The sequence below is a fragment of the Xenopus laevis genome, chromosome 1S (genome assembly GCF_017654675.1).
Source record: "Xenopus laevis strain J_2021 chromosome 1S, Xenopus_laevis_v10.1, whole genome shotgun sequence".
Lineage (NCBI taxonomy): Eukaryota > Metazoa > Chordata > Amphibia > Anura > Pipidae > Xenopus > Xenopus laevis.
In genome coordinates, this window is record NC_054372.1 from 68,562,788 (window position 1) to 68,579,534 (window position 16,747).

Genomic DNA, 16,747 nt, shown 5'->3' on the forward strand with positions numbered 1-16,747 from the left:
CTAGCCCCATGTCAGATTTCAAAATTGAATATAAAAAAATCTGTTTGCTCTTTTGAGAAATGGATTTCAGAGCAGAATTCTGCTGGAGCAGCACTATTAACTGATTCATTTTGAAAAAAAAAATTTTTCCCATGACAGTATCCCTTTAAGAATTCCACCTGTGACTGACTGCATAGCAGTTAATCACCAATCCCTTTTACTTTTGTAAACTCTAATGTGCAAATCGTGTTGCCACCTTTCTTAAAAAAAAATCCAGCCCAGATGTAATGGTGGTGGTGATAGTGATGTATACTGGGGCATGGCCAGTGACACATGGGCAGATCGGGTAGGGATTTTGTAGATTGGGCAAAGCAATCAGCAAAACAGAAAAGAATTGGACAAATGGAAATTACAAATTTGCAATACTGGCCTGTGTGATATATCACAGCTAGTGGAATGAAATAGGAGCCAGGTTGTGGTCCTATGTGCAAGAGGTCCAGTGCCTCATACACACTCAGTGGGTGAGCTTGGAAGGTGCAAGCAAAACCATATTAGACTCCAATTCCAAAGCTGCTTAAGTCTCCTCAAGTTATATATTAATTATCCGAAAGGTGTACAGTATATAAATGTAAACTTTCACGTTAATGCTACTTAGCTAATTAATGCTACTAAGCTAATATGACAGCTGCCATCATAAACAAAGAATTTCTAGAGCAGTTTACTCAGGTGTGGTAAACATTCTACAAAATAAATGTAGCGTTCTAGCTTGCACTATTGTGGCAATAAACTGCCTCTGTAGCTTTCCTTCTCCTTTAATATTTTATAGGCCATAATTTCTTTGCAGCTTTGTTTAAATTAGTTTTTTTTTTCTAGCTTTTTAATGGTTCACCTTCTGCTTCTTTCCATTTTTACAATGGGATAGCGTAGCATCTGAAATTATAAACCAGATAACAAAACGTTAAACAACTTTTTTTTTTAAACTGCATATTTTTTCAGAATATTACCTTCTCACTATAGTGACAATTAAATATGAACTACCACTTTAAACGTCAAGGTATGGCTTTAAACACATTACTGACATTCACACTTTCATTATCTTGGTTTCTCTTTATGAAATAATTTTTATTTGTTTACATGTGAGGAACCTGAAAAGTTAGCAATGTAATGAGAGCTAAATGACTGGGGCTGCACTGTGAATACTGCCAACATTGAGATTTTCTTTGCATTCACTTGTTAGTGACACCATTACATATCCACAATTCAGTGTCCCTTCGGTATGTTCTGGAATTTGTTTTATCAATACAGGTATGGGATCCGTTATCCAGAAAGCTCAGAATTACTGAACAGCCATTTCCCATAGACTCTATTATAATGTAATCCGAATTTAAAAAAAATAAATATTTCCTTTTTCTCTAATAAAAAAAACAGTACCTTGTACTTGATCCAAACTAAGATATAATTCACCTTTATTGGAAACAAAACCAGTTTTTGGTGTTTATTTAATGTTTACATAATTTTCTAGTATACTTTAGGTATGAAGATCCAAATTACAGAAAGTTCAGTTATCAGGAAAACTCCAGGTCCCGAGCATTCTGGATAATAGGTCCCATACCTGTTAATAATAATGAGCAGGGAACTACAGGGAAGAAAATATCAGCTCTGCACTATACACAACATATTCTTGTAAATAATGAAGCATTCAACTTTACCAACACATGGAAATAACAAAAATTGCCAGGCTTTCAGGGGCATATATTTAAAGAGATAAGACTCCTTGTAGAGTCTATCACTAAGCACCTATCAAGAAAAAGAAAGTATGGGTAACTAAAATTTGGGGTCAAAACTTAATATATTACAATAAATGAAGAATACGATGTAGGTCAAATATGGAACAAAAGGCATGCTGCATGTATACCTGTATTATCCCTAGAAAAGTCTACAACACCCAAATAAAATGAATAGCCGGCTTGAATAGTTCTCATCAAATAATGTTTTTCTTTGAAGCAAGTCCTGATTTAGCATTATATTAAACCCTGCTGTATTATGCTGCATATGCAACTCTTTCGTTTAAGTAAAGAAAAACACAGATATTTAAATAGAATGACGGAGATCAACATTCTGTAGACATCAGTAGTTTTTTTTATTATATGTTTAGTCTGAACACATTCAAATATGGAAAAAAACTGAAGTCAAAATACTCTCCATCATCTGCAACAAATGTACTATAATCTATTGGCATATAATGTTCAACACATTACAGCTAAGATTGGTAAACCATTCACCAATGGTCTTCTACGCTGAATTAAATATGGTGTGTCAACTGTGTTGGAATAGAAGTGCAATGATAAAGCAAAAATTAAAGAATAATGAAAAGGAACCGCTACTATGCTGGATGAGGTACATTTGCTGAAATATTAAGACAGTAAGACAGTAACACTTAAATGTACACAGTATAGTAAGGTGAACAATCACCGAGTAAACGTCATGGATGTTTATTCAAGGTATTGAAGCATGAAGCAGACTGGAAAGCTTAATGGCTCTTATGCTCCTTATGTTGCCTTTTCCCAGTTCAGTTTGCCATTATGTAGTTCAGATGGTGATGGGGTTTAACAGTGAAGAAAAAAAGGAACAAAAAAAAAAAAAGAGGGAGGAGGGATAAAAACAAAACCAAGTAACAGAATTGCTGGCAAACAATTCCGTCACTAAAGTGGAATGACAAAAAACAGTCCGAGGTTTGCTTGTATCTTAGGGAATTCAAGTACAATACTTCCAGGTAACAGATTGCAAATGCAAAACTTTTATAACACAAAATATATAATGTATCTATAAAATTATAACCATGAGAAATCTGCATCCCAGAAATGTATGAAATAGTGCAAGACTTGCCATCAAACACAGAAGACCTCAAGTGACAAACATAAAAAGGGTTGGGGGGGTAGAAATGAGAAATCCGACACACGTAAAAACGTTGCCATGTCGAGCGGAAAATCAAATAATTTTGTGCACAATCGTTAGTTTGAATGAAGGCTCGGGAAACAGTTGCATAAGTCGAAAGCAACATGTTAGTCCATGTGCATTTTTGCCACTACGGTGGAACAAGGTCTTCTGTCCTCTCAAAACAACTTTAAGTGTTCACAATGGGCACCATTGTACCTTACTGCACCGGGCTGCTCAGTATCCTGTGCTACACTTGTAGTTTACTGGAATGTGTGGATCTAGACAGTCCATCCCGAAATGATGCATTAAGAGTAGCCGATTTGAGGGAAAAGCTGCATGAAAAAAAAAAATTGTAGGGACATGTGGGCTTCCACCAAAAGCCTTGGATGATGTGTTTTTCCAGTATTTGTGCAGAACGGAAAACAAAGCTAAGAAACAAAACCCTGTACAATACTGTATAGTGCAGACACTTAGAGCTGCTGGTCTATTTGAGGAGCATTACAGTAAATCCTTTGCAACTGGACATTTGCAGGGCACCATGTAAATAACCCCCTTTGTACACTCTATACAGAGTTACATTAAGGGCTTTAAACACACAGACATGATCAGGACTCCTTTCCACATACTGGACCCTACTTCTGGCAAGTGCATGCCAACGGTAGATAATGTGAACCATAGCAAACATGAAAACTTGAATAATGTCTACCCATATACACATACTGCAGTTTGGTTAGGCAGGCTTTTCAATGATTCTTAAACGTATTGAAGCAGTTTGGCTTTGCAGCACAGTAAGTCATTCACTGTACAAAATCACCAGCAAGGACTGGAATGATGTGTTCATAGAAGGCACCATCATGCTTATTACATTACCAGAAAACAAAGACATTTCAGTACAAGTTATACTGTACAAAGCTGAAAAAAGGGGGTTTGGAGAGTTGGAGAAGATTGAGCAGCCACCCATCTGTGCATGTCAGAGGGGCAAGTGCAAAAAAAAAAAAAAAAAAGAAATCTTCATGTACGAAACCCTGAATAGTGCATATGATGATACCCTTTGAAGAATCAAATTCACACTATAAAGTTCAGAACTATGAGGTTTGAAGAATTTACATCTGCGATGGTTTGCCTACCCTCAGTTTTGTGGCATATGTGTGCAAACCAAATAAAATTAGAACATCCTCATGTTTATTTTCTAAGATTCTTTGAACCACTTGTTCTTTTGTGACAGAAGAGGCATACGTTGCACTACTCTTGTCTCCAATGAAGAAACTCTAATACTTAAAATGTGCAGCAGAGGGCTTTATGAGAATTTTACCAGGAAGTTGCCTTACAATGCCCATGTGAATACTTGCAGCGCTACGTTATCTCCGTTCTCAAATTTCCAAAGTTGGGATGTATAAATTAACAGTTTAAATCCTGCTGAGAAACTGGAAAAAAGAAAGTTCACCTCAATTGAAACTGGTAACAAAAGATGCTTTTCTCACATCAAAAGAAATCATGGGAAGAGAAAAAAGGCTGTGTCACATTCCAAAGCTAAAAAAATTAACAAGAATGCAAACACTATGAATAAAGGTACCACTGTAGGCTTCACTGGATGTTAATAGTGACTCTACTCAGCGGCGCTGGCCAGAGAAACGACCCTCTACAGGTGGAGCTCCTCCTCTTCCGCTGCCAAGCTTTTGGACCATTCCTCCTCGTGGTGGAGGGCCCCTCCCATCCCTGTCACGAATCATTCCACCACCGATGACCCCACGAGGCCCTCCAGTTCCCCTATCATTGCGTCGTATATCTCTGCGGTCGTCTCCACCACGAGTTTCCCTTTCTCTTGCTGCTCTAGTTTTCTTCTCTTCCACATTTAACCGTACCTCTCCACGAAACATAATAGGCTGGTAAGAAAAGAAGGAACCAATTACAAATTCTATATTATTATTAGTGTTTAAAGCCAATGATTTTTTATTTTAAAAAAATGGTTACTTGACTTGCATAGATGGCGGATGTCCATTTTAATAGCGAACCATTTATACCCTTGAGTTTGTAGCTTTATGCACAATATAGTACTACTTACTTTTGAAAGCAAAATTCGCTGAACTGGCTCAGAGTCATCAAACACAACAAAGCCAAAGTTTGGTAGTTTTCCGCCAACACCTTTGGTATTAATACGCAGCTCCATCACATTTCCATAACCTTAAATTGTATACAAAAATGTTAAGTATATATTTCATCAAACCAAATAGCATTTGTTGTGTGTCGGATATCATGTGATATCTATTTAACATTAAATTCCTGTCTCTTTATTAACCTGGGGACGTAGGAACCATAAGGTATAGCTTTCACCACTAAAAGGCAGAACTCTGTTTTATGTATAACAAAAAAACAAAAAACAACAAAACATTATAGGAGAATAATGCCTAAAGAAAACAGTAAGGTTATTAAAAAAAAAAAATATATATATATAATATATATAGATATATATAGATATATATATATAGATATATATAGATATATATATATATAGATATATATATATATAGATATATATATATATAGATATATATTTATATAGATATATAGATATATATATATATATATAGATATAGATATATAGAATTAAAATGGGCAAAACAACCAAACTAACAAGATAAACTTCCTGTTATGAATTTACCACCCTTTTCCAAGAAACTGCAAACCCCCGAAAGGCTACCATCAGTGATAGTAAAGTCATTAATACCAGTTCCATATTGCAATATTATTAAAGCAAAAGTTCAATAATACAGAATTGGTCAGTAGTTTGATACTGTTCATCCAATCACCAATGCCATGGCGTAAGAAGTTTCTTATAATTAAACTTAAACCTATCACAGTGAATTACCCATGATTCCTCGTAAGGAAGGGGAGTATAAATTACAAAGTTATATGCTCAAAAGGGCCATTGGGCTATCTATACAGTACCTATATATTAACAATGGTGTCCAAACCTGTAAAACTTTTTGGTGGGAGTCTAATAGAACGCTGGACATCTTCTCCTCTACCATGATCCAATTTACCTTATGTTTAGTAGTATCAATTAAAATAACTGCAATTAGTTTGAGATAATGTTTGTTTTTTACATAGTAAAGCTGTACTGTGTTTTGGGATATAGATAGATAGATAGATAGATAGATAGATAGATAGATAGATAGATAAAAATTTGCCTAATAAAAAATATAAAATAACACATTTAAGCAACTTTCCAATATACATTCAAAATTTCATTTCAGTGTTTTTAAATTTATTTGTAATATAAATTGCTATAAAGCAGCATTTGCTTAACTCCTGGTTGTTACTTTATAAACTACAAATTTTAGTGCGATACTACTAATCCATATAATTATGACAAGGTTTACGGACACCAAATGATCGCACATCTAATGCTTTTTTGTCTGATATCAGTTGGAAAAATTGATCGGTCAGGTTAGAAATGCATTTTTCATAGTGAAATATATCCATTTTCCAGCTACCCACAGTTTTCACAGCTTCAACTAGATGATATCGCTTGAAATGGTTTATTTAGTTGATGGACAAATCGCCCATTTAAATGATCATTACAGGATAAGCTTGGTCTTATGATAATCAAACGCAGCTCAAATCTTAAAAAATATTAATGTCTATGGCCACCTTTAATCAGCTGGCTTGTCATTTCATGGTTTCAACAGTCTTAGCCACCCGGGCAGAGAATAGAAAGGGGCAAACACTGCAAGCAAGTTCTTGCTGCAGAGCCCCCACCCCCAGCAGATACCTCCTGATTGCAGGCCTGAAAGTCCTTGATTACCCATGTGGCGCTTGAAATGGAAAGCAACGAGGCTCTTGATGGAGTAAGCACACAGAATCAGGTCCCCAGTGTGACCACACACTGGGTACCAGACAGCCTGTGTTTTTGGATGAGGTACCAGTACATCCAGAATGTATACTTCCTGAAGGGCAAAGGGAAGTACAGCAGCTGGCAGGCATTGGATGGTCTGTTTCTTATGGCCTGCCTTCTGGTGGTAGTAAAACTTTACCCAATGTTTCTTATGTATCCCACGTTGATGTGTACTATAAATAGCAGCCCCAAAGCTATGATACAGTGCTATAAAGTATGCAAAGAGGAAGTGCAGTTTATTTCATATTTCTTTCCTTTTTACACATATACATGCAAATGGCAATAACATACTGCATTCTCAAGTTTTTCCACAAAAAAGCACTGTTCTGCTACTGAATAGGGTATCACAACAGACTATAATTTAAAGGAAGGTCTACTCACTCATAAAGAACTCTTTCAGCTCACTTTCATCAATATCATGTGGCAAATTTCCAACAAACAGTTGGTGACTGTCAGGATAACGGTACATACGACGATTATCAGACTCTGCCTGTTCATTGTCACTGCGACCTATAAATATTTAAAAAGGATTTTTATATATATATATATATATATATATATATATATATATATATATATATATATATATATATATATATATATATATATATATATATTTTTTTTTTTTTTTTAATAGAAAGGTGAATTAGGATGCAGTCGGATAAGTAGCATTATTACCTGCCCTTGGCCCTCTTGGTTGAAAAGCTGGTCTTTCCCGTGGACGCTGTTCTCTTACACGGGGAGACTGGACTGGAGCTTCTGGTTTAACATCTATTCTTGTCTATAGCAAAACAGAACGAAAGAAACAGAGTAAGTTGAAACAAGTCATAGGGCAGTGCCTAATGAAAAAATTTAAGTTTAAGTACATGTCCAGACCAAGTATTTTTGAAGTTCAATCTTGCGACCAAGGCCAGAAACATACAGTAGTGTTATATATTTATATGAATGTAACTCAAAAAATTGTCTACTTTTGAAATAAGTCCTGAAGTACATGCAGAAACCCCAATTAACAAATGAAACAAAAATGATTATATTTGCGAATGTATTTATATTGAAAAAAATGATGCAATAACATTTATGCTCTTGGCAAAAGTAAGTAATCAGTATTCTCTTACTTTTGTTCGGTATTTGCTGTGACCCCATTGTGAAGCAATAGCTGCAATTAAAGGTTTGCGGTAACAGTTGATCAGTGCTTCACATCAACTTGGAGGAATTTTAGCCCACTCTTCCATACAAAACAGCTTCAGCTCTTGGATGTGACTTGGTTTTCTCACATGAGCCGTTTGCTTTAGGTCTTTCCACAACATTTCAATTGGATTAAGGTCCGGACTTTGACTTGGCCATAGCAGAACATTCACTTTATTCTTTTTTAACCATTCTTCGGTAGAATGACTTGTGTGTTTAGGATTCTTGTTTTGCTGCATGACCCACTGTCTCTTTACATCCAGTTCACGAACAGATGTATTGACATTTTCCTTTAGAATTATCTGGTATAGCTCAGAATTAATTGTTCTATTAACAATGTCAACCTGCTCAGGCCCAGATACAGGAAAACAGGCCCAAATCAGAATACTCCCACCACCATGTCTCACAGATGGGATAAGGTTCTTATGCTAGAATGCAGTGTTTTCCTTTCTCCAAATGTAACAACAATGTAAAAGAGTTATATTTGGCTTCATCCATCCACAAAACATTCTTTCAATATCCTTCTGGTTTGTCCACGGGATTCCAAACTGTAGATGGTCAGCAATATTTTTGTGGAGGGTTTTTTCTTGCTATTCAGTGTTCTCCTTATGGCGGACTGATGAATATCAACAGACCTTCTGTTTCTTAGAATTTATCCTCTTGTTCCTTTGTAACCTCTCAGACTATTAAGACACTTTGCAGTTGGAGTCATCTTTGATGGTTGACTACGTCTGAGTAGGGCAACAAGGTTCTTGAATTTCCACCATTGTAAACAATCTGTCTGACTGTTGATTGGTGGAGTCCAAACTCTTTAGAGATAGTCTTGTAGGCTTTTCCAACTTTATGGGCATCAAGAACTCTTTTTCCGAGGTCCTCAGACACTTCCATTGATTGAGCAATGATACACATTCCAAAATGTGTTGTATGGGCGATAGGACTTTGCTGGGTCTCTCAATCACACCTACTTTTCCTCCCACTGGCTGAAAACGCCAGATTCTGATTTCACCTTCAAATTACAGGTATGGGATCTTTTTACCCAGAAACCCATGATCCAGAAAGCTCAGCGGAAAGGCAGTCTCATGGAGACTCAATTTTAACCAAATAATCCAATTTTTTTTAAATTGATTTCCTTTTTCTCTGTAATAGTAAAAAAGTACCTCGTACTTCAATTCAAACTAAGATATAATTAATCATTATTAGACACAGAACCAGCCTATTAGGTTAATTTAAATGTTTACATGATTTTCTAGTAGACTTAGGCTAAGGCCACACTAGGCGATAGCGCCGCGATTTGACTCGCGGCGACTTTTCGCCGCGACTTTTAAGCCGCAATCGCTGGGGAAACTTTTGCGCTGGCGTCTATGGGGAATCGCGAAAAATCGCCAACGTAAAAACACACGCGGCGATCTTTTTTCTATTGTCGCTCGAAATCGCCTAGCGAGGCAATTTCGAGCGACAGTAGAGAAAAGATCGCCGCGTGTGTTTTTACGCTGGCGATTTTTCGCGATTCCCCATAGACGCCAGCGCAAAAGTTTCCCCAGCGATTGCGGCTTAAAAGTCGCGGCGACATCGCGGCGCTATCGCCTAGTGTGGCCTTAGCCTTAAGGTGTAAAGATCCAAATTACAGAAAGATTTGTTATCCAGAAAGCCCCAGGTCCCGAGCATTCTGGATAACAAGTCCCATATCTGTACATGATAATCTTAAGGATTCACTTACTTTTTCCACATGCAGATGTTATTGGATAATTTATATCCATATATACATGACCAAATATAATAATTTTTGTTTCATTTGGTTAACTAGGTTTTCATCATCTATTTTTAGGACTTGCTTGAAAATCAAGGTCACATTTATATAGAAAATATATAAACATTTTCAAGGGCTTGTAAACTTTCAAGCACCACTGTATGCGGATTTTTGACTTCCTTACCGAATATTCTACAGCTATTAGCTGTAAAGTGTGTTTAATGTAATTACTAAGTACCGTTTACATTATTTACATTTCTGAAGTATAACAGCCACTCCAGATATGTTTCCTTTGCTAATGTGGTGGTAAAAGATTTTGTAACCAAATATATAGTAAAAGTTACCCCCTTTAAGCTATACATCTCTAAATATATCCTTTTACTGATATTCAAATTACTTCTAAGACCTCACAATTACTGTAAAGGTTATTCCTCTTTACACTGACATTTGTGAATATTGTTGTTAAGGTGACTAGCGCCCACTGCCTGCAAATATTTGCCTTTTAAAATGACAATATTTGCCTCTTTAAATGGCAATAGTGATTCTCACAAGAGGGTATAACGACAATGTTTTACAATTAATTCAACTTGAAATTACTTTTTTCAGTTATTCCCACAAAGAGGTATTCACATGCGCAAACGACAACGACAACTTTAAGTTATTGCAGAAGTCACTTAAAGTATCATCACAATGCCGTCTTGTGAGATTTCTAGTATATCTCAGCATTTAGATTCATTGTTACATAACCAGACCCATCATTTGGAAAAGGAAATTTCAGAAGGTGGAGATATCTCAAGAGATTGCTAGCTCTTGTTTTTACTATCTAGGGATACTACAAAGAGGGAGAGTGTCAGGACACTAAGGACTATGGTCTCATTAATTACCTTTCCTATTAGTCAAGCGAAAGCTATTTAAAGGAATAGTAACTCCAAAAAAATGAAAGGGTTTTAAAGTAATAAAAATATCATATACTGTTGCCCTGCACTGGTAAAACTAATCTGTTTGCTTCAGAAACACTGCTATAGTTCATATAAACAAACTGCTGTGTAGCAATTGTGGAAATTGAAAAAAGCTATATGGCACAGGTTAAATAGTTGATAACAGATACCACCATTATGTTCTACCGAGCTTACTTTCTGCAATCTGATGTGTAACTTGAGCCTTTTCTCCTTTTAATGGCTGCCCCATTGCTACACAGCAGCTTATTAATATAAACAATAGTAGTGTTTCTGAAGCACAGTAGTTTTACCAGTGCAGGGCAACACAGCATTATATTATTACTTTAAAACACTTATTTTTTTGATGTTACTTTTCCTTTAACCTATAAAACCACAAACCCAAAACGATTTTATAAAAATTTCAAAATATGTATAATGTTTAGCCGATTGGGTTAACATAAGAAGTAATTATGAAAGAATGCTTCATATTAAAAGAAAATATGTTCCTTACTGGCTCTTAACAGTAACAGGAATTTGTCTGTATAGCACCACATAAGGTTCCCAGATAACTTGAAAATTCAGGAACATCTAAAATGCATGTTGCAGGGCTGAATTTAAAAGTGATCTGGTAACTCTACATAAGGAATGATACTTGTTTACTAAATTACTAATTATTCTTTTAAATCCTAGAATGATAATAAAAGGTTAAAAAATAATAATACCTACGTCTACTTTTGAAGCCTTCAAGGCTCTTCCATTTTCCAAGTGTAAAATTTATAATCAGGCTGCCAGGTTCTCATATTAGTGTGAATAGTGGTTTTAGACCACTGACTTCTATTAGACCACTGACTTCTATGCAACATGGCAAGATTTTGGTGCTTCGATTTAACACATTTAACCCCACCACTTTACACCAAACCACCTTTAAAAATGATGGTAGTCACCTGAAAAACGCAAGTGCTTCACAGCATACAGTGGTGTGAAAAACTATTTGCCCCCTTCCTGATTTCTTATTCTTTTGCATGTTTGTCACACAAAATGTTTCTGATCATCAAACACATTTAACTATTAGTCAAAGATAACACAAGTAAACACAAAATGCAGTTTTTAAATGAGGGTTTTTATTATTTAGGGAGAAAAGAAATCCAAACCTGTGTGAAAAAGTAATTGCCCCCTGAACCGAATAACTGGTTGGGCCACCCTTAGCAGCAATAACTGCAATCAAGCGTTTGCGATAACTTGCAACGAGTCTTTTACAGCGCTCTGGAGGAATTTTGGCCCACTCATCTTTGCAGAATTGTTGTAATTCAGCTTTATTTGAGGGTTTTCTAGCATGAACCGCCTTTTTAAGGTCATGCCACAACATCTCAATAGGATTCAGGTCAGGACTTTGACTAGGCCACTCCAAAGTCTTCATTTTGTTTTTCTTCAGCCATTCAGAGGTGGATTTGCTGGTGTGTTTTGGGTCATTGTCCTGCTGCAGCAGCCAAGATCGCTTCAGCTTGAGTTGACGAACAGATGGCCGGACATTCTCCTTCAGGATTTTTTGGTAGACAGTAGAAGCAGCAAAACAACCCCAGACCATCACACTACCACCACCATATTTTACTGTTTGTATGATGTTCTTTTTCTGAAATGCTGTGTTACTTTTACGCCAGATGTAACGGGACGCGCACCTTCCAAAAAGTTCAACTTTTGTCTCGTCGGTCCACAAGGTATTTTCCCAAAAGTCTTGGCAATCATTGAGATGTTTTTTAGCAAAATTGAGACGAGCCTTAATGTTCTTTTTGCTTAAAAGTGGTTTGCGCCTTGGAAATCTGCCATGCAGGCCGTTTTTGCCCAGTCTCTTTCTTATGGTGGAGTCGTGAACACTGACCTTAATTGAGGCAAGTGAGGCTTGCAGTTCTTTAGATGTTGTCCTGGGGTCTTTTGTGGCCTCTCGGATGAGTTGTCTCTGCGCTCTTGGGGTAATTTTGGTCGGCCGGCCACTCCTGGGATGGTTCACCACTGTTCCATGTTTTTGCCATTTGTGGATAATGGCTCTCACTGTGGTTCGCTGGAGTCCCAAAGCTTTAGAAATGGCTTTATAACCTTTGAAATTGAACTCAGGTGTGATAAACCACAGTTAAGTTATTTTTTAACAAGGGGGGCAATCACTTTTTCACACAGGCCCATGTAGATTTGGAGTTTTTTTTTCTCCCTTAATAACGTAAACCTTCATTTAAAAACTGCAATTTGTGTTCAATTATGTTATCTTTGACTAATAGTTAACGGTTTTTGATGAGCAGAAACATTTAAGTGTGACAAACATGCAAAAGAATAAAAAATCAGGAAGGGGGGCAAATAGTTTTTCACACCACTGTATGTCTGGAATTGAGGCAGTCCATAATTCCAAACTAAACTGCCAGAAAGCACTTGAACACTTTGAGGCATCAGTCATATAAGTCAATGGGGTGATTTTAGGGGGATCTGGAGGCATTTTTTGGGCAATCTAAAAATAAATATAGCAATGATCAAATTTCTTCAAAATGGCAACAAGTTTTCGAAGTTAAAAATAAATATTTTCCAATAACACCCTCATACATGAAACTGTGTATATAGTTTTCAGGAAGTAAAACAACTCTTATTTTATTACAACAGTGTCCTTTTAAAGGTAAACTGGCAACTAAGATCAGGTTAAAGTTAAACATTGACAGTTTCGAGTACCAATTGAAACTATATAGTAAAAACTTAGGACTTTGTAATTAGAGGTATAAAATGTGCCAGGTGCCAGACACCTGCCTTCTTACATTAATGGTAAGCACCACACATCACTCTGTGGGGGCAAATTTCCCCAATTAATTGCACCATTGCTGTCCTGTGTGGTAAATGCCACTGTACAGACTATCCCTCCGTTTATTTGAATGGGAAGTGATCCGCTACAGGAAGCGGCAACAGACAGTCTATGTGCCACCGATTTGGAAAAACAGGCTTCAGTACCATCCCCAATTTCATCCCTTATTCGCGGTTATAAATTGGTCTTGGCTTCATACAGCAAATAGATCGCAGCAGTCTTATAAAAAATTAAATTTGAATTTGTGCTACGGAATACATTTTTTATCCTGAAACACTTTTATATGTAGAACAGCTGGGAAATTTCCACATGGAGACCTACAGAATAAAGGCATTCCTGAGAGTATGGATAAGAGAGAAGGAACAGAGTTTTAATATGTCCTGCCTCCAGTAGACACGCCTATAAACACCCCATACAAGTGTTCATGCCAGTGCAGCCGATCAGAAAAAAACATAATACGTACTGTGATTTGGAGAGAACTCTTAAAACAACATTCTAGGCCATGAGAAGTAAACTAAGTGTCAAAATAATGTTTGAAGGAGCAGTCACAGATTGATTACCTGTGAGGCTGGAGCTTTAATTACATGGGGTGGTATTCCTGATGCTGGCACAGTACCACTGGGAGGCAGGTTTTTACTGGTCACTGATGCCCAGGAGAAAGCCTACAGAAAATAATAAATGCCAAGACTTTACAACCTGCTCTTATTGTTCAATAAATAAAAAAAAAACTATATACAAATCTATTAAGGCAAATACACTATTAGTTTATTTTCAGTGGTAAAATAAGTTTATAATAAAAAAATATGTTGATTATTTTATGGTGCTCTAGATATCATTACATTGCTATTTGAACTACTCTGCACAGAACAACGTAAGCAATTTCAAGCTATAAAAAACATTATCAATATATTAAGCATCTAGTGACAACTACATATGCATTAACATGATATCAGAGCAGAGGATAATGTAATGATTTTCCCTACAAGCAACCACATGCTTTAGCATAAAAAGCTCTGTTAAATTAGTCAAAAGATAACACCATATTAAAGGGGACCTGTCACCCTAAGAAATAATTCTAAATCGTATTATGTTAGTTGAGCAAAATAAAATCTATTCACAGTATATACATTTAAATTTTGTTTCCGTCAGTCTTGGAGTTCCACAATCACAGCAAGCAGGCAGGCGTCATTTTGTGGCAAATGTTTTTAAGACAACTTATGTATCATCACAAAAGCTTGTAAATGAGCCAGAATAGAAGACCTAATGTCCATGTTCAGTTCCTTACACAATTATAGAGTGTGAGGAAAGTGGGGGACTGTAAGGATTGTAGTGACATCTAGTAACTGCTGAATTAAAAGTGAAAGTAACAGCCTGCCATCTCTTTGCCTCAGGCATAGAGGCGGGGCAGGCAATATATAATTGACAGCTCAAATATATAAACTCCTTTATAAAAGTTATGGATGTTTTAATGAAAAAAAGAATTTGGATTTCATGTTTCACTTGCAAATGACTTTCATTATACAGCTTATGTTTGGGTTTAGCTGAGAGGGGAGAACTGCCATCCTATGTTACCTGTGCGCTACCTATTCCTGTGAGAAGATTTTCCTTTTAGTATCTGAGCTGCTAATAAGGTCTAACATTTCCCATTTAAAGGACAAGGAAAGCCCTTTTTAAATGTACTTCATCATTAATTAGGTGCCTCTTGTGCTCCCAGATCGCTAACTTTATTTTTGAAAATACAGTTTTTAACAGCAATAAAATTGTTGTGTAGTTTTCCCCTTCTCAAGCATTTTGCATCTGCCATGTTTAAACCACTTAATCAGTTGCATCCTTTCCGTCGATCTGCATGAAAACTCGCCACCCGCACTGCTGCTCGTTACAGTATATGCCGTGCACTGTAACTAAACAGCTTATCATAAATAAACTCTGTTCTATAGCCGCCCAGGGTCTATGTAGGAGAGATTGGGGCATGCATAACTATTACAACCGCCAATAGTGGTTCCTGTTGGTTAAGCTTTTATTGAAGGCAGGCAAATTTGTGCTGATGCATGACAGCAAGGCTCACAACTTCGATTGGAGTAGACCCTCGCACACCCGTTATGTAGATGTGTAGATTAGCTCGGTGCTCGATGAATGGAGGGTACGGTGACCTCCCAGTAACTAGAACAAAAGAACACACCGGCACACGAGACTTGTATCTGCAGGGCGAGCCCTTGCAAAAGTTTTTACTGCGGTGGTGCAACGTTTCGGGGCTCCGCCCCTTTGTCAAGCAAGGCTCACAAGCCATATCATCTGTGCATGTGCCAAATCAGAAAAATAAGTACTGCGCATGCGATCTGGTCTTAGTCTTGATGGCAAAGTGATGCATTGTGGGTTGCAGTCTCTATATACTAAGCGCTTTTGCGAAAACATTTTCGGGTCTTCTAAACGGCTTAACTCTTCAACGAACTGATGGTTCTACTAAACTGTATTGAGGTATGCCTTTCCCTGAACACAATATTATATCCAGGCGTTCCTTGTCCTTTAAAATATAGGTATTCCTGTACTGCAATTACAACTGGATAAAAATTAGTTAGTAAAATTAGATACAGTTAAATGTTTCCAAGTTTATAAAGATTTAAGGTAATATATTCATGTATAAAAGTAGCTTCTACAGTATAAACTAGGTATAAAGTTTAACCTTGGGTGGTTCTTGTGGTAGAACAGTAGGTTCAGCAGGCGGTGGGGTTGGTGACTTTTCTTCCAACTCCTCTTGCACTTTTTCTTCTGTTTCTGGTTTTATCTCCTCATCCTTAATTTCTGGTTCAGATTCTGGTTCCAGTTCATTAACTGGCTCCTCTAATGTTTCCTCCACTCCATTTCTAAAAACATTTTAAAGACAAAGTTTGTACAGCTATGTTATCCAGAAAGGGGTTTTATGGTAATGGATCTTTCTATAATTTGGATCTCTGTACCTTAAAGGGCACTAATCATGACCAAAATCATTTACTGAGTAAATACACTATGTGAAAGTTCAAGAAATCCGATTTTTAAAACAGTTAGAATTATTTGTATAATGTAAACGATCAGCTCACTATACCTTCTGCAAGATCTCCCCTATCTCCCCTGCAGTTCTAGCTGAGGCAGGCATCTTGGATTTCACTGGCTCCTCCTACCTATATCTTCCCAGCCAACTGTAGCTCTGAAATCTCGCACATGCTCAGTTTAAATTCCTTGCTTGCTATCAACCCTTC

General features: G+C 36.8%; 1 protein-coding gene across 6 annotated transcripts in view; it reads right to left on the reverse strand.

The window, feature by feature from the left end:
* Window positions 1-2,100: 2,100 nt before the first annotated feature.
* Window positions 2,101-16,747, reverse strand: part of g3bp2.S (G3BP stress granule assembly factor 2 S homeolog) — a 28,867-nt gene continuing 14,220 nt past the window's right edge. For 4 of the 6 annotated variants that reach the window (XM_018243440.2, XM_018243439.2, XM_018243441.2 and 1 more), the window contains exons 7-12: window positions 16,195-16,375; window positions 14,075-14,176; window positions 7,490-7,592; window positions 7,193-7,321; window positions 4,979-5,097; window positions 2,101-4,799 (exon numbers count right to left, since the gene is read on the reverse strand). In XM_018243440.2, coding sequence (XP_018098929.1) covers window positions 4,527-4,799; window positions 4,979-5,097; window positions 7,193-7,321; window positions 7,490-7,592; window positions 14,075-14,176; window positions 16,195-16,375 — 907 coding nt within the window. In that variant the 3' untranslated portion in view covers window positions 2,101-4,526. The remainder of the gene's footprint in view (window positions 4,800-4,978; window positions 5,098-7,192; window positions 7,322-7,489; window positions 7,593-14,074; window positions 14,177-16,194; window positions 16,376-16,747) is intronic. The other 2 variants (XM_018243442.2, XM_018243444.2) reach the window with 1 other exon arrangement.